Source organism: Seriola aureovittata, chromosome 6 (assembly GCF_021018895.1).
Source record: "Seriola aureovittata isolate HTS-2021-v1 ecotype China chromosome 6, ASM2101889v1, whole genome shotgun sequence".
NCBI classification, from domain to species: Eukaryota; Metazoa; Chordata; class Actinopteri; order Carangiformes; family Carangidae; genus Seriola; species Seriola aureovittata.
The window spans coordinates 26,008,939-26,034,101 of NC_079369.1; the positions used below are offsets into that span (position 1 = coordinate 26,008,939).

At 42.5% G+C, this 25,163-nt stretch overlaps 1 protein-coding gene across 1 annotated transcript in view; it reads right to left on the reverse strand.

The window, feature by feature from the left end:
• Window positions 1-33: 33 nt before the first annotated feature.
• gmds (GDP-mannose 4,6-dehydratase) overlaps window positions 34-25,163 on the reverse strand; it is a 183,887-nt gene continuing 158,757 nt past the window's right edge. The window contains exons 10-11 of the mRNA XM_056378553.1: window positions 2,256-2,324; window positions 34-584 (exon numbers count right to left, since the gene is read on the reverse strand). Coding sequence (XP_056234528.1) covers window positions 522-584; window positions 2,256-2,324 — 132 coding nt within the window. The 3' untranslated portion in view covers window positions 34-521. The remainder of the gene's footprint in view (window positions 585-2,255; window positions 2,325-25,163) is intronic.

Below are 25,163 nucleotides of genomic sequence, written 5' to 3' on the forward strand. Positions count from 1 at the left end.
AGTATCAGAAAACAGAAACATTTGGACAACATGTAAAAAGATGAATCTTTATTGCACCAAATGAGTATTTACCATTAATAAACCCAGTGATTATTATTTTTTAAATAAAGATAAAAACCTTCATTCATTGTAGTTATTTATATATTCTTCAATTTCATCCTCGGAAAGAAAAAAAAAGTAAATTAACACAGTCCACAATCTAAAGAAACAGTCATATAAATAAACCGTTAAGCCTGACATCTATAAAAATAATAACATGATCAGTGATGACATATAAAAGGCATCTTTGCTATGTGATAATAAACTAAATCAACGACAGGATTACAAAAAGAAGACAAAGACACAAAGACAATGGATGATTCCATCTAACCCCCTTAATAATGAAGAAAAGGACACAATTCATTCATTTGGAAAAAGTCATGAAGGTAAAAATACATGTTCCCTCCACTGTGGGTGTCCGCGGCAGAGGACTGGAGTGCTGAAACGTTTCCACCCCGGGCGGCGGAGCGACGGATTTGGCCTCAGGCGTTTGGGTTTTTCTTCATTAGCTCCACGTCTGAGTCCACCATCTCCTTCACCAGCTCCTGCACAGAGACACCACGCTCACACCTCAGTGCTCAGCTTATACATGGAGGGAGAGGTTGACTTTAAAACAAATACATTTCTCAAGCAATCACTTTCTCAATCAATTGTTTTTATGTGTTTACACTTAGATTTATTAATGAGCATTCGAGCCCATATGTTTTAGTATTCATTTCATAAACACACATATAGTTCAGTATTATTGTGGAACAGTAATTGATTATCTACGTGGAAACACAGTGCTGTGATATTGAACCTCAACACTTATTGTTTATCGACTGAAATGTGTCTACAACAAAAAGCACGTGGAGTCAGATTCTTGATCGTCTTAACTTATTCATCAATCACAGATTTCCTGATTTAATTCAAGATTTTTCCCAATTTTAAACTATTTTAAACTTGTGTTTTAACAACATCAAACACTGAGGAACTCTGGCTCCTGAATGGATCAAAGGGGTTTTGTGATAAACAAGTTTATACGTCTCCAGCTGGGACAGAAACTCATGTTGTCAACTCCCAGCCTCAGTGACAACACAATCATATCCTGTAATTGTTAAACACATTTTGACATCAAAAAATTATTACTGTAAACACACTGTAATTAAAAAGAGGGGATTAGCATTCTGTGAGGAGAGTTTTGCGGAGCACAGTAAAAGGCATGGATTAATGTGATTTTGATAATTTTTTTGTGATATATATTGATTAAATATTCTCTCTATTCTGTATGTTTTTTTTAAAATTACATTTCATGCCATCTACTCTAGGGTTTTGCTCACAGTCCAGGTTGACTTTAACTTTCAATGCATTCATTTTTATCTTTGTTTAGCACCTTTTAAACTGTCCTCACCAGCTTGATATCGCGATGTTTTATTTCTTTTCTTTAAGTATGTCTTCTCATTTTGTTAATTTGAGTGTAAAGCTGCCAACAACCCCAAAAAATACTTGAAAAATGACACAAGCGCCAATAAAAATGTGCAAACATTTAGTGGTAAGCACTCGAAATAGCAGAAAAATATAAGAAATAAAACATATATTAAACTCTATTCACATGTAAATTGATTCTATCAGGACTAATTTTTTTTGTCTTTAAATCACTGAAAATATTAATAAATCACATTATAAAAAATGTATTATGGTCTACAGACATAAATAAGCTACAGTGATATATGAAGAAATAAAGTTATGTTACTATAAATAAAACATGCTCAGACCCCAGAGGATTAAACAGAAGAAGCTATTTCTATAAAACACAGGTTATTATCCGGCTGATTAGACTCTGAGAGGCCCGAACTCTTTATTTCTTGCTGCTTCTCGTTGTTGCTTGTTGTGTGAATTAAATTGGCCCCTGCAGTCAATGTCTGTTTTAATGTATCTATATTTATCATGTTGAACTTTATGTAAAATACTGGACCAGAACCCTGGCCTCTCTCTGCGTATGTAGAGACACACAGACACAGCACAGCCCCTCGTTCTAATCTCTTCAATGACCGTTTTCTATTTGTCACTGACCTGCTTTGTTTTGGTATTTTTACTTTTATCGTCTCGTCGCTATATTTCATCACATCGTTCCATGTCTGTACTTGTGCAGAAAAACGACTCCCATTACATTTACGATACTGGTATTAACCAGGCCCAGCCCCACCAGGTGTGTATGAAACCAACACGACACGCACCTCAAAAGTCACCTTTGGCTTCCAACCCAGCTGCTGATACGCTTTGGTGCTGTCACCTTGTAGGTAGTCCTGTTAAAAAGACAGAGAGGGGGGGGGGGGGGGGGGGGGGGGGGGGGGAGAGAGAGAGGGGGAGAAAGACAAACAAATCATCTGTCACATGTGATCGTGGCTCGGAGGAGGAGACTCCTGCAGACAGCTGATGTGTCGTCCTGATATAAACACGAACTGGATTCATCTCAATGACCCAACTTGATGTCTTCAACAGGATGCAGGGGATGAGGGGTGATGATTACTCTAACTCTCTCATTCTCTCTCTCTCTCTCTCTCTCTCACACACACACACACACACACACACACACACACACACACACACACACACACACACACACACACACACAACCAGTATTTCCCCCTTCATAGAAAAAGGGGAGGTCACAGAGTCTCACTGGCCATCAATCCCCCCTCTCGGCTCCCCACCACCAATCTGTCCAGACAGCCCCCGTCGGTGCCAGAGTATGATGAATTGTGGGACTCTGGTGGTGTAACCCCCCACCCCCCCCAACCCCGGCCTAGGACCCCCCACTCAACCCCACCCCACCCCCCTTACTCATTTCCCCCCCTGTTGTGTTTTGCACCGGGTTTAAGATCCAGCGAGACCCTGCTTCAGACCACCAAAGAGACAGAAAAGAAGAAGAAAGAAGAAAAGAACCTCTTTCCTTGCGCGTCCTCTGTGTTTTTAAAATGTTCTTTCTCTCCCTCACTCGACTCTCGGTCTTCCACTTCTATTTCCATCTCTATGTTTCTGGGGATTTTTTTCATGTGTCAGGCGTCAGTTTGTGTCAGAAACACACACGTCGGCCTCCAGAGGTCTAATAAAACCCTGTGGTGAAACGTGATCCTGAAGAATCTCCTTTTTTCAATTAACTGATACTGTACGTTCCTCAATCCTGAAGCTAAATCCAAAGCTAAAGGAAGGCCTGTGATGGAAGGTGAACGACGGCTTCAGCCTGTCTTTACTTTTTACTTGTTTTCATCTTTAACACAAACGCCGCGCTGCTGCTGCTGCAGGAAGTCTGTGTGAGCTGTGCTGCGTCTCTCCTTTCGCTCTGGTTTTCTCTCTGCATGGAGACTCTAAAGAAACACATGACATGGCCAAAAGTATGTGGACACCCGAACACAGCATGTGGAAATTTGAGCTTTACACCCATATGTGAATGTTGAACATACCACTTCAAAAAAATTCTAATCCTTAAGACTTTCTTGATATTAAATCAAATTTTTGATACTTTTTATGTCTGCAATTTATTCTGCTTATTAGATGTGTTTACTCTCACTGTAGTCTGGCAGAGTCCACCTCCCTTGCACTGGATTATATACTGTACAACAGCTTGTGTATTGTTTAAAATATATTGACAGTTATCTATTCATTAATATAGGTATTTATTACCATGTCCACATATATCTTCAAAGCTTTTGATTGTTTTTGTTTTGTGATTAACAGTGTTGTTATTTCTTTTCCCCTCTGTTGCATCGAGTGTGTATCTGTTGACCTGTGCTGCTGCACACAATCGCTCTCACACGGATAAAGAAAACCGAACTGGACTGAACTGGATTTAAATGAAACATGGCGTGCACGGGCACAAGGAATTCACAGGAAACAACAATGTGCAAATTTTGGACGGGCTTTGGCAGACAAGTTCATTGCATGTGCATATTGCATGTAATTTCTATAAATGTGCATGTGTCACCTAATGACATATCCTTGAAGAGCAGGAGAGTTTCAGTAGAAACATATTTGATACAGGCTGGTACATGAGTAGCTTCAGCAATTAATCATGAAAAACAAACGAATTTTATAAAGGCCAAACACCTGGCGGAAAAAGTCCGATATTTCCTGCACCAAGAGATGGATAAACTTGTCATTTCCAAAGGAACTTAATTTATCATTCTTAGCATCACGAACAATAATCACAGGTTTGACCAAATAAACCAGAACTGAAATATGAAGGATCATGTTCATCTGCTGCTGTAACAGCCTGCTCACTACTTGTTTTAGGCTTTCTGCTAAATCTTGGGACTAGACAGGGACTCGCTCCAACTCAGCTACAGGACATTAGAGAGGTCTAACACTGATGTTGGTCGATAAGGCCTGGCTCGCAGTCTGCGTTCCAGTTCATCCCAAAGGTGCTGAATGCGGCTGAGGTCAGGGTTCTGTGCAGGCCAGTCAACTTCTTCCACACCAAACTGGGAAAACCCACTTATTTATGGAGCTGGCTTTGTGCACGGGGGCACATGTTAAAACAGGAGAGGATCTTCCCCAAACTGCAGACACAAAGCTAAAAACACACGAGTTCCATTAATTAGAACTAGGATGTTGAAATCTAACTATAAGTAACAGCTCAGAGGAAAATGCACAGGGGGCCGTGAAGTGTATAAAGAGAACAGTGTTTTATCTGACGCTGGACCTCTTGAAAATGTCTTTTCTGGGTGATCTTATTACAGAGGAACGCTCACAGCAGCATTGGCATAGTTAAGCCTTTTAGAGAGAGCAGGGACCCACATCTCAGAGAGGCTCCGTCTTCTGATTACACACAAAGGCAGAAATACTGAACACACACATCGTGAACAAGTACAGGCTGATTCAAACTCTGACACTGTTCAGTTTGATATTACTGGGCCGGAGCTGAAAGCCTGGTTCAATTCTGGGTGAGCACCCTTTTTTATTTTTAACTCCACATGGCTCACACACACACACACACACACACAGCATAGCGTAGCAGATGAAAGCTGCAGCAGGACAAACAGCTCTTTCTCATGTGAGCAGCTCTGTATGTTCCTCATATCCATTTTTGGCTCTGAAGCCATAACTGGAAACATTTTCAGACTAATTACCTACAGCAATGAGACATAATTCATCATGGGGCTGAATGTAATTATTATAGGGTGACTTACTCCACAATTACATTAAATAATCCACTTGCTTCATAATTATATTGATTAGGGTTTGTAATGGAGAACAATTTCGTAGCTGGCATAAAAGAAACATCAACTGGTCTTGTCACGAACATACAGGCTGGTCTGAGGTGGAGTGTTACAGACCATCATTTCCAGTAGCAGCTAGACTTAGTTTAAGAGTTGTGTGACACTGACAGGGTTTCTTTGTACTTAATTGATTGGTCGCTAGATGCCAAGAGTGTGGGGTCCTACCTGATATGAGCCTGTCAGAGGGAGATGCCAAAAAAAGTAAAGGAAAAAAAAGTGCAAGAAAGTTGGCTTTCTGCAGAGTGGGGAAAAAAAATCCCTGGAGTAGCCTTTGTTTTGTTTCTGTCTGCATCAATATGTAAATTGAATGAACTGAAATAAACTCTGAGCTGCACCGGCAACAAGGAGGAACAATGCCCCCCCCCCCCCCCATTCTGTATTTGTACCATTTATACAGAACGGTAATGGGACTTTCAGACAGAACGCAGCAACGGCGCTGCTGCACTCTGAAACCAATTATTTCCAATGGCTCGCGCTGTGCCACGAGAGTTTGTCGCTGCGCTCGCGCTGTGACGAACACCTGCGCAACCAATAGAAACAAGGCATCCAGCCAAGCACGGAAAGTAGACCTGGAGGTTTGTCGCTGTGAAACGGAGCTCCTTCCCCAGGCGGCGCTCTTTACCTGAAGGCACCCACGGCCTCTTCTTTGCCGCTCCCTTTCTTCTTATTATTAGAGGGGCTAGTGCTAACGCTTGTTTTTTTTAGCACTGGAAAGATACTTCCTTGTTGCTGGCAATAATAGACTCTGAACACAGAAGGAACTTGACGTGTCCCGCTAGAAGTTTGGAAAACTCGGCCTATATTTGCTCTGGCCTCTGCAACTCTCCTGATCAGTGCGAGCGCAAATCGCGTCCGGTCTGAAAGCCTCATATGAAGGAATACAGGCGCACCTTTCCCGCCTTGAACAGGCTGGAAAACGGGCTAAAGCCAACGCAACTGACAATTTCAAACAAATATTTCCTGTTTGGAGGCGACCTCGACTCTAACTTTAACCAGTGAAGTTAAGTTGTCTTTGTGAAATAGAGAATCATTGTTAGAGCAGTGTGTCATGAGTACAACCTACAGCATTGTTCTCATACACTCTACAGTCAATGATGGCTGCGCTCCATATTTATTTATTACCCACGGTGGACCTATTACATCACATACTAAGGGCCAGTTTTATTTGAGTGAATGTTAATGGAACAGCACTTTAAAGAGGCGGGTACAGTCTGAGACACGTGTCAATCTGTTTATACTACAGTACAGGGATGTCTGATGATTAATGATGATAGATTAATATGAACAAAGTGTCACCACATGAATGATGATCATTGCTATAAATACCAAGGTATTCCAAAACAGTTCCGTCTTCAAATCTGTAATAGCATCATCCTGGAAACCAAACCACTTTTCAATGATACCGAGCACCAATAGGAAGTAAGAAGGATTGTTCCTTGCATTATTATCATCATCGTCATCATCGCCGTCACGCCGAGCCTCTGAAATCTCCATCTGAGCTCGGCGGGAGAACATCTGTTGAAATCGGACTCTTGTCTGCTAAGTCTGCCGTCTTAGCACAAACCGCATGGTTCAGCATCCAGGAAGTTAATCCTGTGCCTGGTCTTTCTCAGGCAGGATTTCTGCAGGTGACAGACAATCTCACGCTCGCGGATCCGTCTGCAGTGCAGCTCGGTGGAGGAAAAAGCTGCTTCCAAACTGCTAACAAGAGCATTCTGCGGCCAACTGAACTCACCCCAAACAGAGCATGTAGCGAATAATTCAACATGAACTACTAACAGATGGGGGCACAATATAATCTTCATATGGATCCGATTTAGAACCAAACCAAACGTTTTGGTACATCCTGTTTAAAGCAGCACTCTGCCCGTGTCTGAAAATATGCAGCGCTGATAATAACAAGTGGTAGCAGAAAGCTGAAAATGAGCTGTGACAGAATGTGTCCCTCATCTTCAGACATATTTGAGAGATTATATGAACATTTGAGACCATGTTACAGGCTTCAAGCTCTATGACCACAGCTATGCATCATGGGTAGTTTATGCATAAACAGTCAATCAAAGCTGGATAAATCAAGTGTAACACAAATGCAGAAAGATTTCAGCTCTTACTGTTACTGTCTACAATATTCTTTGACTTGAGTCGGACTAAATACTACATTACCCATGGGCCACACTGATTGTTGCTATGGAGAAGAGGCCTTAAAATCAGTCTCAGGAATATTCAGAAAGTGTAGTTGTGCTAATCAGTAACAAACCACCTCATTACAGCTGCTGAACTGATCCAAAATTAATTAATGAATATTAAAAATGAATTTAAACTCACTCAAATTGCCAAATTAAAGCTCCTAATTTTCCTCTTCTTCTGTGTTTTATTTCAAGTGTTGATCCATAAGAAGATATATTTGTAACCAAAAACCATCTCAATGTAGTTTTACATCTCCTTTCTCAGGATTCCCTCTGGAGCTCTGGTAACAACAGGTCGGTGAGCCAATTAGAAGAGAGGAGGCTCTGAGCCTCTCTTCTGATTGGCTGATGGTTTTCTGAGTGATCCAATAAAAATATAGCAGATTTCAGGTAAAACACTCAGAGACACCAAATTCTGCAAGGTTGGATGGTGGGTCCAGGTGGGCAGGGCTTGGGACATGGCTGAGAGCAGTGACTGCTTTGTTGTGACATCACAAAGTTACATAAGTCCTGACAGCTGGTTTTAAGGCTCAGTTTCTGAATTCAGGCTGTGTGTATTTCTCTGTGGACTGAGGCTTTGATACTTTCACAGTATTAATATAGAACCTAGACCTGATCTATAATCAAACAACACATGGACATCTGCCTTTGTACTATATGGAGCTTTAATCCAAAGATAAACTTTAATCCAAATAGTATCCTACTCTTTCCCAGTGTTGATGTGTGCCATCGTTGCAGAATGGCCCTGGCTTGGCACATCTGGAGTGGCCAGTGGTGCAGAGGCTCCTCCGCTCTCTATAAGACTACAAACTACCAGATCCTTGACTATACAATCAATATTCACAGCGTTTCCAAGATCTGCTCGCCAAGTACACGGAATATCCCTCCTCATGTCTCCTTTCTTTTCCTTTTTCTTGACACTCTTCACTCCAATAAAGATGAGAAGCCATAAAAAAAAAAAAAATCCTTCGAAATGTACAAGAGAGAGACAAATAGAGTGTGATCATGGTCCATAAAGCGCACAGGCAGTAAAAGGCACTCAGAGCAGGCATTTAACGCAAAGGAATTCTGGTATCACTGCAAGGCCTTTCAATAAATCACACGCCACATCGAGACTGACCCCCAAACACATAAGGGCACACACACAAACATGTAGCAGCGTGTAAACATGCGCACAAACACCTACAACAGTCATATTTAAGGATTTAAGGATAGGTAGAAAAAAAAAAAGCAAAATGTCCCTAAATTACATTTATTTTTCTTTCTACTGAAAACCCACCCACTAACCAGAGGCAGATCAAACGTTCTCAAGAAAACAACTCTCTTCTCTCTCTTCTCCCTCTCTCTCTCTCTGAGGGCTGCATGCTGGGAGACTATGATGTGGTTTTGGAAGTCCAGTAGCGTCTCTGGTATTTGTACAGTAGTGGACATGAGGCTACACAGACTTCAAAGAAAATCAGATAAAGCAGCCCGAGGACACTGTGAGAGTCTGGAGGCCACGCTCGTCCCCAGCAGACCCAGATGTTCCAACCAGACCCAGATGTTCTGACCTTTGACCTTTGCTCCACCCTGGTCTCGGGCTTTTTATACCCAGGATGAAATGCTGTTATGATGGGGACATGAAGAAGGGATGAAAAGGAAAAAAAAAAATCCCTCTCCAAAGCCCTGACGCTGCTGTCTGTCTGTGAGAAGATGGCGGCTGCAGCAGCGATCGCTGTGCGACCAGGTGTGTGAGCTGCTACGTGTGTGTGTGTGCAGGTGGGGACACACTTCCAGCAAAAAAAAAAAAAAAAAAAAAGAAAAGAGAGAGAGAGAGAGCTTCATCATTTCTGGTTATTCAGACCAAGAGTCACAAATCTGTCACTGGTCAATTTCTAACACACCTCCGCCAGCATTGCCTCGACTTATCACTTCCTCTAAAGCACAAAAGGCCCCCAGTTTCAGCTGGAGGGAAGTGAGGAGGGAGGGAGGGAGGGATGAAACAAGAGACGTATGTGGTCATGTTCGTCTTTTTTTCTTAAAGATTCTGAATTCTTACATTGTAAGCCTTGTAGAAGCTGCACTGGCAAATACTCTACTTAACTATGATCATGGCAATAAAGCAGATTTAAATTTGAATGAATGCATTTGTCCAATCAGAGTGAGACAGTGACACTGTTCTAATATTACGATTATGAAATGTACATATATTTCATATTCAGCAGCCTGTATCATAACCACATTTGTTTTTACCGTTTTTATTGTTCCTTTTCCTTTAATCTATTATTTTCTTTCTCTAATAGATTTCATACTTCCTACTAATAAAACACTTGAAAAGTGGAATTGAAATTGACAGACACAGAGAAACAGACAGAAATTGTTCCTCACAAAATTACAGAAGTGAAAAGTCAGGAACTGGTTGATTTACAGAGAAATGTATTTTAATGCTCATTAGGCCCAGGAGATATCCAATATTTAATATCTATAATCCAGTCCAGCCCAAATATATGAGATACAATAGTATCGCGGGGGGGGTGGGGGGGTGGGCAATGATATCAGTTCATTGTTGTTGTTTTAATAGTACATAATTATATTATTATGTGTTTTTTTAATAATATATAATCACATTATTGAATTCTATGTTTCAGGTATAAGTGATGCTGCCAATAAGCAGCAATTCAAAGTTTTACTGGGTACAGTCAGAAAAGCAGTGAAATGAGGGTCGAAAAGAAAAGAAAAGAAAATATATATTGTCAAGTACCAGCCGAAGCCTAATACTCATCATATTTCAGTTGTATTTATGTTTAAATAATTTCTCTGTCAGTATGTCTGTGTTATGTATATACTGATAATAAAGACTGATAATAAGGTTGATTTCCAATTTCATATGAATGATGTTAGAATATGTTACGTTTTTAAAAAAATCTCTTTCTCAAGAAGCTTCAAGGTACGAAACATCTTGCACAGCATCATATACACTACATGATGCATCATTTGTTCCAAAGCTTCATTGACAATATAAGCTGTTTTAATGTGGAAACCCACCATTCATTCAAGTGGAAATCTTGGAGCTTTATCCTGATGTATTTTTCCTCTTATATCCTGGGAGAATGTTAAATTAAAGTCTGTGGCTTTGATTTTGATTTTTGAAGTACATTTAAATGAATTGCGAGCTGCTGTGTCTGTAGGAATCAAAGACAGTTATTAGCCACTCCCAGCCAGAGGTCAAAGGTCAGGTGCAGAGTGTGACAGGTGTGTGTGTGTGTGTGTGTGTGTGTGTGTGTGTGTGTGTGTGTGTGTGTGAGAGAGAGAGAGAGAGAGAGTGACAGAGAGAGAGAGCTGTGTGAGTTATAGCTCAGGTTTCCTTCCCTGACTCCCCATGCAGCTTGGCCAGCACACAATGTGTTAAGTGACCTCTAAGGGGTGGCCCTGTCACCCTGATGAGTGTACACACACACATACACACACACACAGAAACACAAGAAACACAAACATGTACTCCAGAATCTTACAAGATCTTGATTTGCAAAATGGTCGAAAGCAGGAAAACACGAACACACACACACACACACACACACACACACACACACACACACACGAACACACAAGAACACACATGCACACAAGGAGATAAACAACAGGAAACAATAAGCAGAGAAGGAGGGAAGTGTGAATCTCCACACTGAAACAGTGAAAGTTCTTGTGATATTTCAAACCAAACATCACAAACTGTCCCATCACTCCATCTCTCTCTCTCTCTCTCTCTCCCTCTCTCTCTCTCCTCTGGGCTCTGTTGTGTTGATTGCTCTCCATCAGTGCTCATTAAAATTCCTGGGGGAGCCATGTGATAAATATTTACGCGGCTGAGGACACACTCCACACACACTCCAAACACACTCGAGCGGCTGGATCTGACTGCCGATAGTGTTAAGTGCCCAGAGGCTCTGGCAGCGCTTTGGAGGGAGATCCGCAGCCCTGCCGCGTGGTTGTATACGTGAGGCGTTAACTGTCAAGATAACAGGGGGGGGTCAATTTATGGCCATTAATCGAGATTAAATTTGTGTTTGTGTGTGTGTGTCCACGTCCAAGGATAATCTTCTAATGTGTGAAGTTTATGGAAATGAAGAGGAAAATATCGCACATTCGCACATCTGGATATAAATGCATTTGCAGACACACACACACACAGTGTAACCACAGTGGAGCTGGACTCCTCACTACTGTTCCACAGAGCTGCTGCCGACCCCCCCCACCCCCCCACCCCCCTTCCCCCTCCTGTATTCTATTATTCCTGCGGACGGGAAACAGATCATAATTCCTGGAGTCAGCAGAAAGCTGCAGACTGAGAGAGGGAGAGATGGAGGGAGGGAGAGAGCGGGGAGATAGAGAGAGAGGGAGAGGAGAAGAGGGAGCGGCTCAGGTGACTGTTCACTTCCACTGAGGTCAAACTGAAACTGAGCAGTTAAGTCATTTCCAGTGAAAAGTGAAATGTGTGTTTAGTCTGTTTGCGCGTTTGTATAATAAAGTTTGGGTGAAGTAGCGCTTTGTGCAACACAGAGTCTGTGTGTGTCTGTGTGTGTGTGTGTGTGTGTGTGTGTGTGTGTGTGTGAGAGAGTGTGTGTCGGGTGTTGAGCCTTTCTATCAGCCTCTGGGTGTTTCACATTTCAGGAGACATCAAAGGGCGAACACAATTTCCCTTCTTTAAACAATCTTTAAACAACATTCTTTACAATCATACTACAAAAAGAAAGAGAGAGAGAGAGAGAGAGAGAGAGAGAGAGAGAGAGAGAGAGAAAGAGGGAGAGGGAGGGAAAGACAGAGAGGAAAATGTCATCCAGTCTTATCTTAATTGTGGTGTAATCTCAGTAAAGCAGTGAAGGGGCCTGTCTGGGTTTTTGACATCGAGCCTGAGCGTTTAGGTAGATGATGATTGTTCAGCAGCTTCTTGTTCTCTCAGTTTTACTCTCTAAAAAACACTGATGAAGAAGCTGAAAACAACTTAAAAACTTTTTTTTTTTTTTTAAAGTGGATACGACATCACAAAACCGACAAACTGCTCATTTGGATCAGCGTCAAACTACCTGAAGAATCCTTACAAAATGACACAAATCCGTGTCTCTGGATGCATGTGCCGTCATGATTTGAAAAAAATGTGATGTGAATATTTGCTCAACTCCCATTCACAACTCTCACACAACTGCATCATGATTAAACTACCATTAGATGACAGATCACAAAAAGAAATAAAGAGAAAGATAACCTAAAGATAATGTAAAATGAATCAACTGTAGCACAGATATATAAATATCCATCTTGTGCTCGGCTCACAGCATCTTAGCTTTTCTATCATTATCGCAGTTTCTACTGATTAAATATGGGAGTTACGGACACGGAGGTTCTCTTGTTTTCTTGCACAACTCCACATAAATGGGCTCAACCTGTTCATATGAAGTGTTCTCAAAACACTTTGCTCTTTATTTGGTGGTTTTTTTGCAATCGTTTCTGTTGCTTAACATTGTACCTACCAAAGTAATAAGCAGCATCGCTCCAGCCAAGTTCAACAGAGCAAGAAACACGAGACAGCTCCGTCAGATGCCGTAAAACACTACGTCTGGAGGTAAAACTGAAAGTGACTTGTTGGTGTATTCCCCTATCGTACAGGAAAATGTACTGCTCCTGTTTCTTCCCATGTATGGCCTCTTTTTATATTCAAATTTTCAAATTCAAAGAGGCTTTATTGACATGACCGCAGTCAAATACAGCGCTGTCAAAGCAGACTGCGCAGGGCGCTATCACCAGAGAACATTTAAAAGCATTAACAACAAAACATATTGTTAAAGCACAAGTCTGATACCCGGCCTCACTTGAAAATCACCTGTCATCCTATTAACCACACCCAGGAAGTTATGTAACCCCGCCCTTCTGTCTGCAAAGCCCTTTCCCTCCGAACCACTGAGAACAAAGAACCACTGCGAGTTGAAGAATGGACTTTTCAAACCTTATGTTATTTTATTTTGGTTAATATTATAGCAGTTATTTGATAAGCCTTTTTATTGTTGGATGACTTTGAATGTTTATTTGTATTATGTTTCATTAGATTCCTATGTTAAATAAAGTGAAGAGATGGTGGAGGCACAAATAAAGTAACAGGAAGTAATGTCAGCTTGATTTACCTTAGATTATTAGTTAGTGCTGACCTCTTAAGTTGATATGTAATTGTACTTATTTTGTCTTTATGTATTGTAATATCTCATGTACAGAGGAACCATCCATCCATCCATCCATCCATCCATCCATCATCCATCCATCCATCCATCCATCATCCATCATCCATCCATCCATCCACCTAAGCATCTTAACTGTGAAAAATCTAATTGTTGAGAGCAGCTTCAGGATCCTGTGTTTAAATGTGAACTCCACATCAGATGTTCAGTGAGCCAACACCACCAGCTACTTTGTAGTTTTTTCACATATTAAGACTACAGTTCAACAACAACATCATCAATGATGAGTAGAGTCAAGAGAACTGATGGACAACGCTGCAACATGAAAAAATCCAGGACGATACAAAACTGAATTTTCCATTAAAGGGCCACCAAAAAGTCTAAACTGCACCCTGCCCTACACACTCGACCTTTATCAGACAAACCACCAGCCTCCATGATACACAACCACACATCACACACTTAGGTTAGGTTACATACTAGCCCCCATTTTAGGAGCTGTTTTGGTAAAGGTGACATCCATGTTAGATGTGAGGGACAGTGATACAGAGGTGAAGGGTAGTGCGCGCACACACACGCACACACACGCACACACGCGCACACGCGCACGCGCGCACGCGCACACGCGCGCACACACACACACACACACACACACACACACACACACACACACACACACACACACACACACACACACACACACACACACACACACACAGGGGGATGTGATGTATGTGATCTAGTTCAGGCCCTGGCTGAGCTCTCGGCGGTGTCGGGGTTAAGCGAGGTGGTTCCACACAAAATCCACTGTCTGCAACTCTCAGCTCCCAACGCACTATTTATTAGTCTCCTGTTCTTTGTTTCTCCCGCTCTCCGGTTCCTCACCCCAGCTGCTCTGCGAACAACGCAGAACGCGCAACCTCCTCCCTCCTTTAAATCTCGTCAGCCACCGCTCATTCTCTGCATCTTGTCAGGTTCGCTCCAGGTTAAGAGGAAGCTGGAGGCACTTTCTTTGTCTCATAAAGAAAGTGTACACGCTCTAAACATTCGCTGATTCAACGTAGTTTGAATCAGGTATGAGGAGTGTGTGTGTGTGCTGTGGTGAACTGTGAACTGAATTGAGGACATAAAAATAGTATTTCATTATTTCTGAGCAGTGTTGGTTGAGTTCTGGATTCATTTCCAAGTTTCTAAAATATCTGGAATTGTTAAGCTCTGAATCTGAATCTTTCAGGTATTCAGGTACAACTGGTTCCAAACCCGGGGCTCTGGACTCTGTGAGGGGTTGAAAATAAAATCTAATGGGCTGCAACATGAATCAAAAGATGGAAAGACATGACATATTTCTGCTTCACGAAAATCTTTCTTAAACAGTCAGCGAAAAGATAAAGACCAGCTGAGCTGCTGACACATAGACACATGCAACCAATGACAAGGTTGGAAAAGGTTTGAGAGTCACTGGCTTATATAAGTAATCTCTCTCAGAGAACTTGAATTTTACTTCTTTAAATTCTAGTTAATTTCTAGCTATGTTAGCTGAGTTGTAGTTTCATTTTCAGAACTTTTCTTAAAAAGCTGAAGTTAAATAAGGATTTTCAAAAGAGACAAATAAAAAAGATTCAATAACAACAGATTCCAGTTCGACTCAAGTGCAAACTAACTTCAATGTCGAAGTTTTATTTTAAACGTTTTAAGACTCATAATGTAATGAATCGTATCTTTTAAATAGTTACTTCAACCAAAGTAATAGAAATACCATCTTTCTGCATTTCCCTCTGGCAGCCTGCAGCCAAAGGAAAGTTTTGGATTTCATTGCTCAAGAGGTATTTGTCTACAGGATTTTTTTTTGTCTACAATGTGCTGAAAAATCACAAAATTCAATGCTAACATATTGTTTTATATATTTTTTTTTTTGCAGTGATATTGGCTCCACAGTCATAAATTTAGTATCTTATTAGAGGACAGACATGAAGTAAGAAGAGCAGGAATTGACAGAGTGATAAAAGCAGGAGAAAAAGAGGGAGGCTTGAATAGGCATGCCCATCGGTCCTGGGTCAACGGATTTCAATCCCTGCTCCCTTGGCTTCTTCCCCTTCGTGTTTCTACCCTGCCGCTGCAGCGTGGAGGGAGACAGAGGGAGAGGAAAAGGCCGATGTTGGTGTTGGATGACATACGGGGAGGACGAGGCAACAGTCCTCTATAGGCTGCATCTCCTCCAGAACGCTGTTTCCTCTCCGAGCGGCATTCCTCATCTTATCAGCCCCAATAATCTGCTGTTCTCATCGTGCCCAAACAGGGAGAGTCAGAACCTGAGAGAGAGAGAGAGGGAGAGAGGGAGAGAGAGAGAGAGAGAGAGAGAGAGGGGAGAAAATTCACCCCTTCACTCGTTCTCTCTCACACTAACTCTCTCTGTCTATGTCTGTTGGCTGGTGATAGAGTGATAAGGCCGGGGAGAAAAACACCGAGCCGTCTGCCGCTCAGAGGAAGTGGTCGCTCCATCCCGAGCATGCTACACAATCCAAAGAGTTGTGAGGGGGGGGGGGGGGGGGGGGGCACTTTCAGCATCCAGCACTTTCCTAAAGTAGACATTTTCTCTCCATTGTTTCCATTTTATGGTCCTTTACACTTTTACAACTTTTTACTGCAAATGCATTTGACAGTTGCAATCAACATTTACTTTGTAGAAAAGCACTTGCTGCCTTACGAATGTGTGTCGGTTAATCAAATATACAGGAATATGCTTTTAAAATGAGCCCAACCAACTACAATAAAATGCTGCTTGTACGTTAATGCATCGCTCATAAGAATCCTGGAGAGCAGGTGTGTAGCAGAGCACTGCAGCGCGCGCGAGGGGCAACAGACCTGTGGATACAAGTCTCATTTTATGTGTGTTCCTGCGTCGTTAATGGTGTAATTAAAGCTGCACTCTGCTGTGTCTGCACTTCATCTCCAGTTAGGCTGAGGGTAATGCTGTATGTACGACTGGTGAAGCAAAGATTGGCCTGTTGCTGTTCTGAAGGCACGTTGCTGCCATAAATATACAGCGCACTTATACTATAACAGAATTCTTTGAAAGGAGACATTTTGCAAAACAGAGCTGAAACTTTTGATGCTCTTAGAACATTTTATTGATAATACTTCTATACTTAAAAGGAGCACGATGATATATTACATTTTGCATTTATTTCTGCTGTCTGTTCTGGCCATTGGTTCAGCAACAAAAGATGAGCCTTACAGGTATTACCTGAACGATTAGTATTTGCTCATAAACATCAATCACAGTTTACAGATTGATTTTCCAACTGAACAACCACTGTGTATACGCATGGTTTTGTCGTATAATAAGGGATCATCGGCAACATGACGGGTGTGTTTGCTTTCGGTTTAACCTTCAAATTAAATTGCTGAGATAATCTGGTGATAATCTTGTTTACAACCGGTCTGATTGTCTGACTGCTTGTGTTTGTAGGTATTTTTAGCAAAACTGCAACATTTCAAGATTTCAGCGATGCCTTTGGTGAGTACAATTCTATTGCACCTGACAGAGATCGTGGCCTGAGCTACATAAATAAAGCCAACTGTTTCTTTAAGTAATCTTTTTAATAGAAGACTTTTACCTGGAATAGAGTATTTCCACATTTTGGTGCTGCTGCTTTTAAAAGATCTGCATACGTTACCTCCACGATTTGGGTTGAGCAAGGCAGTGAGGAGGGAGGTTGGAGGTGGGAGGGAAAACAGAATGACAGATGAGCAAGCTCAGAGAATGACTGAGTGAGAAAGAGAAATAAATTGAGCAAGAGCGAGAGAGAGGGAGGGAGAAGAGAGAGAGAGAGAGAGAGAGAGAGAGAGAGAGAGGAAAACTAATGCGACAGAGCAGCCTTAGGGTTACAGGAATGTGGGGGCTCCTGAGTTAAGAAGGGTTCGAAAGTGTGTCTCTGTGTGTGTATGTGTGTGTGTGTGAAAGAGAGACATATGAGTGTGTGAACACTAGGGCAACTGAAAAGAGCAACCCCAGAATTAATTACCCAATCAAGATAACAAGCCAGGGAAAGACATTAGAGAGGTCACACTACAATTAACCTCTCAGTCTAAACCCCATACTCTCACATACTCACTCACACACACACACACACACACACACACACACACACACACACACACACACACACACACACACACACACACACACACACACACACACACACACACACACACACACACACACACACACACACACACACACTCCCTCACACACAATGAAAAAGTCACAGAGGTGGAGGTACTTTGCAGAAAACACTGAATGGAAGTCACAGTTGGATATCACCTTTCTGGACCGACTTTTGCTGACTCTGCGTCCCGATCTGCTTTTATTTTGAAGCATTTCCTGTAGTCTGTTTTTTCTTTTTTGGGGGGGGTGGGGGGGGGTGCATAGTGACTCTACCTGTCCCGTTCCAGAAACCCTGGCAGAGCCGGGTTGTTTACAGTGGGATATTGAGTGAGTCGGGGGCTCGAGTGGAGTGGAGTCGGATGTGGTTCACACATTCCACCAGAGACTCAGATTACACTGCAGGAAACACCGGCCCTGCAAGACACACACTGCCTGACTCTCTGATTTATAAACATACTGCTCTATGGGACACACACACACACACACACACACACACACACACACACACACACACACACACACACACACACACACACACACACACACACACAGACACACATTAAAAATCTCAGCGACTCGCTCTGAGCCAGTACTACACCTCCATCCTTCACTCACTGTCCTCCTTTCTTTTCCTTCCTTCCTGCCTTTCCTGCCATTCTCAGACTCTCGACTCTTAGCTGTGCTCCTGTTTTCTCCGTCTGTCCCCACAATAAAGACACAGTAACAATAAAGAGCCACCAGGAGGGTGTTTGTGCAGAGTTTGGCATCATCTCAAGCAGAGTGTATTTATCATTTAGTTTCCCAAACTGACAAATACAATTTTAAAATAACACATTTTTAAAAAAACACCTTTACATTTTTCTACATCAGAATTTCATTCACTAGTACTCACATAACAATCATTTTGAAATATTGACTGTGTTTGAAAGTCACTCTTGCTCCCATGCACATTCATCCATCCATCCATCCGTTTTCTCTCACTTATCTGGAGTTGGGTCACAAGGTAGTCCAGATGTCCACCCCCCCAGCTGAGCTTTCTAGCTCCTCCTGGAGGACACCGAGGTGTTCCCAGGCCAGATGAGATATGTAGTCTCTCCAGCAGGTTCTGGGTCTACTCTGGGGCCTCCTACCATCTGGATGTGCCTGGAAAACCTCTAATGGAAGGCCCTCAGGATCTACCTCAACTGGCTCCACTCAACATGGAGGAGCAGCAGCTACACCCCGTGTCCTCTCTGGATGTCTGAGCTCCTTACTCTATCTAGGGTGAGCCGGCCACTTCGGGCAGAAACGTCATTTCGGCCACTTGTATCTGCAATCTCATGATTTCGGTCACAACCCCAGAGCTCATGACCACAGGTGAGGGTTTAGCTCATCTGGTGAATGGAAAGCTATGCCTTCCAGCTCAGATTCGTATTTTCACCACAATGGTCCGGTACAATGTCCGCATTACCACTGACGCTACATCAGCCCACCTGTCAGACTCACGCTCTGTTTTAGCCTCTCTTCTAACCATGACCATGAGATACTCAACCTCCTCCGCTTGAGGCGACAACTCAGTCCAATCTGAAGGGAACATTTCACCCTTTACAGACAGGGAACCATGGCGTCAGTATCCACTTAAAGACTCCCCAAAGGACAAGCCTTCATCAAGTCCACAAAACAGACTGGATGAGCAAGTTCCCAAACTAACGTTCCATAAGCTAAGACTCGGACCACTGTTCCAGAGAAACTGGATCAGAAACTGCATCACTCCTGGATCCAAGGTCCGACTATCGGTCGAGATCCCTGCATAAGCTTTCCCGGGTAGGCTGAACGGTGTGATACCCAGATTATAGGGTGCACATCCACCAGACCCTCTTAAATATTGGAACTACCAGTCTGGTTTGCCAGTCCAACGGCGCTGTCCCCAATCTCCATGTACCAACGAAGAGGCATATCAGCCAAAACATCTCAACAACGTCCAGAGCCAACAATCTTCAGCATGTCAGGGTGAATCTCATCCAGGCCACAGTTAGAGCTTCTAAGCTACCTCACCAACCTCTGCCAGAGACTTGAGTGAGACTTCAATCCTCCTCACATGTTGGACCATGTCCAAATCCATCCAACTAAATACATTTACATCTGACAAGTGACATCTTGTATTTGTGCTAATAAAGGCTAACCTGTCTGAGTAACAAAAGCAGAAGTGATGTGACTGTGTCCGTATGACCTCAAAACCTACTTCCTAAACACAGCAAAGTATTTTTATTTGCATACACATAACCAAACCTAAACAATATAGGTGGCAGTTCAGCAAACACACACTCGTGATGATGCCATGGCCAAGTTGTTGGGCAATATGACAATTTACTGTATATATCGTGATAAAATAAAAATTTGTCAAGCATCAGAGTTTACACTGAGTTTACAATCCATTGGTATGTTATCAATGCACCACAACACAGAGGATATCAATATTATGATATAAAAACACATTTTGTGATGGAAGATTTATATCTATATCTTAGTACAGTGATTTCTAGGGGACAAGGCTAGCAAGTTTTAATATTCTTATAGGGGTAGGAAGCTGCAGGCTTTATGGGAAATGTAGTCCAAACTCTATTGTGCAAAAACAATGCATATAGAACCTGAGATAACCATTAGGAACTAAACTACATTTGTAATATTGATTTACTTTAATTCTCTTTCTCGTCACAGTGCAACGGTGAAAACATAAAAGAGCATCATGTATAAAAAATGTCCTTGCAGTAAGAGGGAGCACAGGTCCGAGTCCACCCTGAGCGCTGAGGTCTGAAATCCTGCCCACATTCTCCCTTCCTCTCCCGTGGAGGCTCGGTGCATCTGACCGTCCGGCAGCCATGTTCCCCAAAGCTGCTCAGTGGAGAACTCTGGGTAATCAAGCCCAGCTGGGACCAGGGGGCAAAGACACAGGCTGACATAACTCACCCTTTTCTCCCTCACCCTGTCAACAAGCCTCCCTCTCCCTCTCTCCCTCCCCGCTTCTCTTTCTTCCTCGTCTGGCAGGTTTCTCTCGTCAGGCCCTGCACAGAGCGGGGCGGGCTGATAGCACAGGAATCCTGGCCCACAACCCTCGCTGCTCCCTCGCTATCTCTGGGGCAGACCGTGCCCAATGAATTACAGTAAGGTGCTGGAGATACACCTATCCGTCAAACACAAATAACGGTACAGTGTGCTTATATGGGCAGCATAAAAACAAGCAGACTCTCAGACCGCTGGATGGCTGCCTGTAGCCTGAAGCAGAACTGGAGACATTGGCTTGGCTTGGCGAGGCCGCTCGTTCCTGCCTTAATAATAATCTACTCCACTGTTTCTCACCATCTTTATCAATGCTTCTTTATATTTGTGCACCTTCATATCCAGCGTGGCTCCAAAACTACTGCCATGGCTTTCTGCTTCTCTCTGGGAGCAGTACCGGGTCAGTCTGTGGGTTGGACTGCTGAGGGGCCCAGGGTGGTTCCGCTCTGACGGTAGGAGGAAACTCCTTCAGGAAATACCAAACTGCCAGACACACACACTCAGACACACAATCCACAATCTCTCTTTCTCTTTCTGCTACAAGCAGAATAAAGCCCCTTCCACAAACTGCTCCGGTCTGGAAGTCCAGCGGTCCCTCTTTCAGTCAGTCTCACACTCTCAGTGCCGAGCAGACAAAAGCCAAATCAGAAAACACAGCTCAGTTTGGGGTAGTCTCATTTTCTCAGGTAGGGCAGTTTGCAGCCTAAACCTGTGCTGTTACACAACCCAGAGTTTGGCTGGCGGCCAGGCTTTTTATGGCATCAGTTAGAGCTAACTTTAACGAGTCAGCTCAGTTAAACAATAAATCACTGTGGAGTCAAGTTTCTGCCCCGAGAGCCCAACCTCTCCACTCAGACTTGTAAAAGTTGATTGAGTTGTTTCCTACCTGAGGAGTGACAAAATGAGGTATATTAATTAATAATTAAGAAAAGCTGTTGGAGTGCAGTCTGGTTCTACTTATTACAAAGTTCTTGAACAGAGCCTGAATAGCTCGTTTTCCTCAGAACAGGTTGTCAACTGTGATTCTGTGCTGTAATTTCACTTATTTCCACGGACAGATTCTCTCGACACTTGTTGGATGATCTATCATATTTTCAGGATTTATTATTTCAGGACAATTTACAATGCATGTGAAGCTGCAGCACGAACAAACCCACCTCATTTTCTCAAAGCTATTGAAGACAGAAAACGGGATTTCAAGAGGACTACGGACGTTTTGCAGAGTTGGGGAAGACGGAAGGCATCCAAAAAAATAAATCATTCCTTCCTACCCTGCCATTATTCAAATCCTTGTAGGTTAGCGATGACGCAACGAACCTGGGCTGTTTTGCATGCTTTTTGACCGTTGGTATCAGTGACGCTTGGCTCCTCTGTACAATGAGCTCCCTGTAGATAAGATCCCTTTTGTTTCCATATTTTCTTGAAATGTTAATGGGCTAAAACAATAAAGGTCAAGAGAGAAAAATAAACGATTTATATGTAGATGCATCCGTGCAAGAGATGGCAGCTTAGAGAACAAAGTCGCAGTGATTTCCATCATGGTATCTTCCAGATTTGACATATCTCATTGATTTTTATCAGCAAAACTTATTTCATGATACAACACACCGGCATAGTATGACTGCAATGTAAAAAAGGGAGTATTTTCCTTATTAAAAGGTCAATTAGCGTGTCAAGCACTATTTGCATTGGATGATTAATCTTGTTTCAATGAAGCTTTTCCTAAACTTGAATAGTTTCTACCCCCTTTTCTGCTAAAGCTGTCGAAAAAGTCAACTGCACAAATGTCACACTCACAAACGCATATTAAGAGAAAAGTTGATGCTTTTTCTTATTTAAAAAAAAAAAAAAAAAACTGCTGAGTGCACCTGAGGCAAAAGTAGCAGAGCAGAGCCCCAGGTCCACTTCCCCCGCTGTGCCAGCCTCCTGGCGAGGCTCCTCACTGGTGTGTGGAGAAGCAGAAGAATTGATGTCTCGGTGACACCTAAATTTAGTTGAACTAGTTGAAAGACAAATTCTAGTTTCATGAACTTCTATCTCAAGTTTCTAAAATTTCAATGCTAATTTTAAGGCTTTTTTTTTTTTTTTTTTAAACCAGTTTTAAGCTCCGATCGTGTTTGAAATTAAAAGAAATCTTAGGAAAAAAAAGGCTATTTTGGCTCCGCTTGGCTTTTTTGTCCAATATTTGCAAATGTCTGTAGATCACACACAATAGTTGGTGTGTTTGTAGAAGGGGATTTTTTTCCTGCAGTCCAGCCCTGACTAACTTGAGATATACTGTGATTCTGACTGCAGCGTGTGATGGTTTTTAAAGTGCACGGTTTGTTCTGGTTTTACACGTTTCAATGTTCTGTTTGTCTGAAAAGTGCCTGCGAGTGTACGCTTAATGTTTGTGTGTTTTCGAGCTGCAACACTGTGGCTGACCACAGGAAGTTCTAATCAGCAGTGTGGCGTGGCTGCTACCTTCCCTTTCCCCCGGTGACCTCCTCCCCACCCCTCTCCCTCCACAATAGAGATACCAGTATCGCATTACCAACTCCGAGGGGTTAAGGGTCAATCCCATTTTTCAGCCCTCTCTGTCCCTTTTTCCCCTCGTACAGATCCTTTCCCAGGGGTTACAGCCTCCTGTCATCTAAATTCACATCAGTTCACGCGTGGCGAGGGAGTGGTATCCGTCGGAAACCCTCCGTCTTCTCTCCCACACTCTCTCCCACCCCCCTCTCCTCTCTCAGCCACACACCCGTTTTAGTGTCCCCTTGACAGGCAGTTCTCTGATCTCAGGGACCGCTCACACAAAGAGTTGGACATGGTTAAAAACATGTTTAAAGCACTGCCGGCCTCTTCGCGTCATTGTGTTGGTGTGTCTCTGTTACACCCCGGATTAAGGCTGTATTTTAGTGCCACGGAGGGTCAGGCTACTGGGAGGTAACGCTGCACCTGTGATGACCTCCTGCAAAGAAAAAAAAAACGACTGTTTTACAATAATATTGCCAAGCAGGAGAAGTTATTTTGGGAGTTCAGAAGCAAAAGTTCTTTTCACTTTCTGCTGCAGGAACCTGAACTGTAACCTGGAGCTTCTCATAGTCTGAATATTGAAGATGCTCGGGAGCCTTTGGTTTTAGGTTCTTTCTTACATTTCTACATTTCATAAAATTCTCCTTTTTTTAATTTTTTTTTTTTAATCAAGAGGCAAAAGCAGAACTGACCTCATAATCTTTATGTGCTGTATAAGATGCTCGTTTACACACTGTAAAAGAATCCAATGTGTGATAAAAGTGTCCAGCACATCAAACTACTTTGTCCGTTTTCAAATGCTGTATTTTTCTATAATGTTTCTACAGGCTCTTAATTTTGTCCCCATTCTGTTTAGCTGCATGTTTAATTTAATTTCTCTGCTTAAGGTCTGCTGATGCATTTGCTGTAGTCGTCCTAGTTGTGATGTGACGACACGTCTGCGTGACCGGTCTCAATCGTCAGAACTACCAGCGACCCCTTGAAAGCACCTGGAACCTCCGTTTAGTATCATCCCCTGGACAGCGCATGACAGCAGCTAAGTGTTACATTTCGTGAAGTTCCTGCATTGGAAAAGGGCAAAATATTAAGATGATGGACAGTTGGATGGAGATGAAACTTTGCTGATTGTATCATCAGTACAAAAGATAAATATCAGAGGTAAAATCATGTGGACATAAAGAGCCAACAAGAAAAGTCAACGACTGCTCCTCAGAAGATTGTTGGTGATGGTAGCTTAAGATCCGTTGCGTGTAGCAGTAGTGGTGAGGTGAAGCTCAAGATCTGACTTAGTAGAAACCCGATAAAAACATTCAGAAGTTAAAATCAGGTCATATTTTGATTTGAAATACATTTTTGGTGAATTCATCAGCTCTGGTTCTGTGTCTTGTTTACAGTTGCAACAACAAAGTGTTTTTGTGAATTTTCCACAGCTCTGATCCAAGTCTCCGATTGGCTTCCACACTGCAGCAATGATTGCTAAGGCTCATGAGTATTGAAATATTTATTTATTTCACAGAAGTTGAAAGGATTAAAACTCACGTCCGCAAGATAAACTTTTTGAGACGACTCCAGTGTTGAAAAACGCTGAGGATATGATTAACACGAAACGAGCAGCGGGAAAAAATCCTCTTTAACCAAACTACTCATAACCCAACTCTAACTACGTGTGGCTGCTCAAGCAAAACGAATATGAGCCAAACAAGCCACTTACTATGATATACTCATGGCTGACAGCAGAGCCGCGTTTTAAATCATCGCT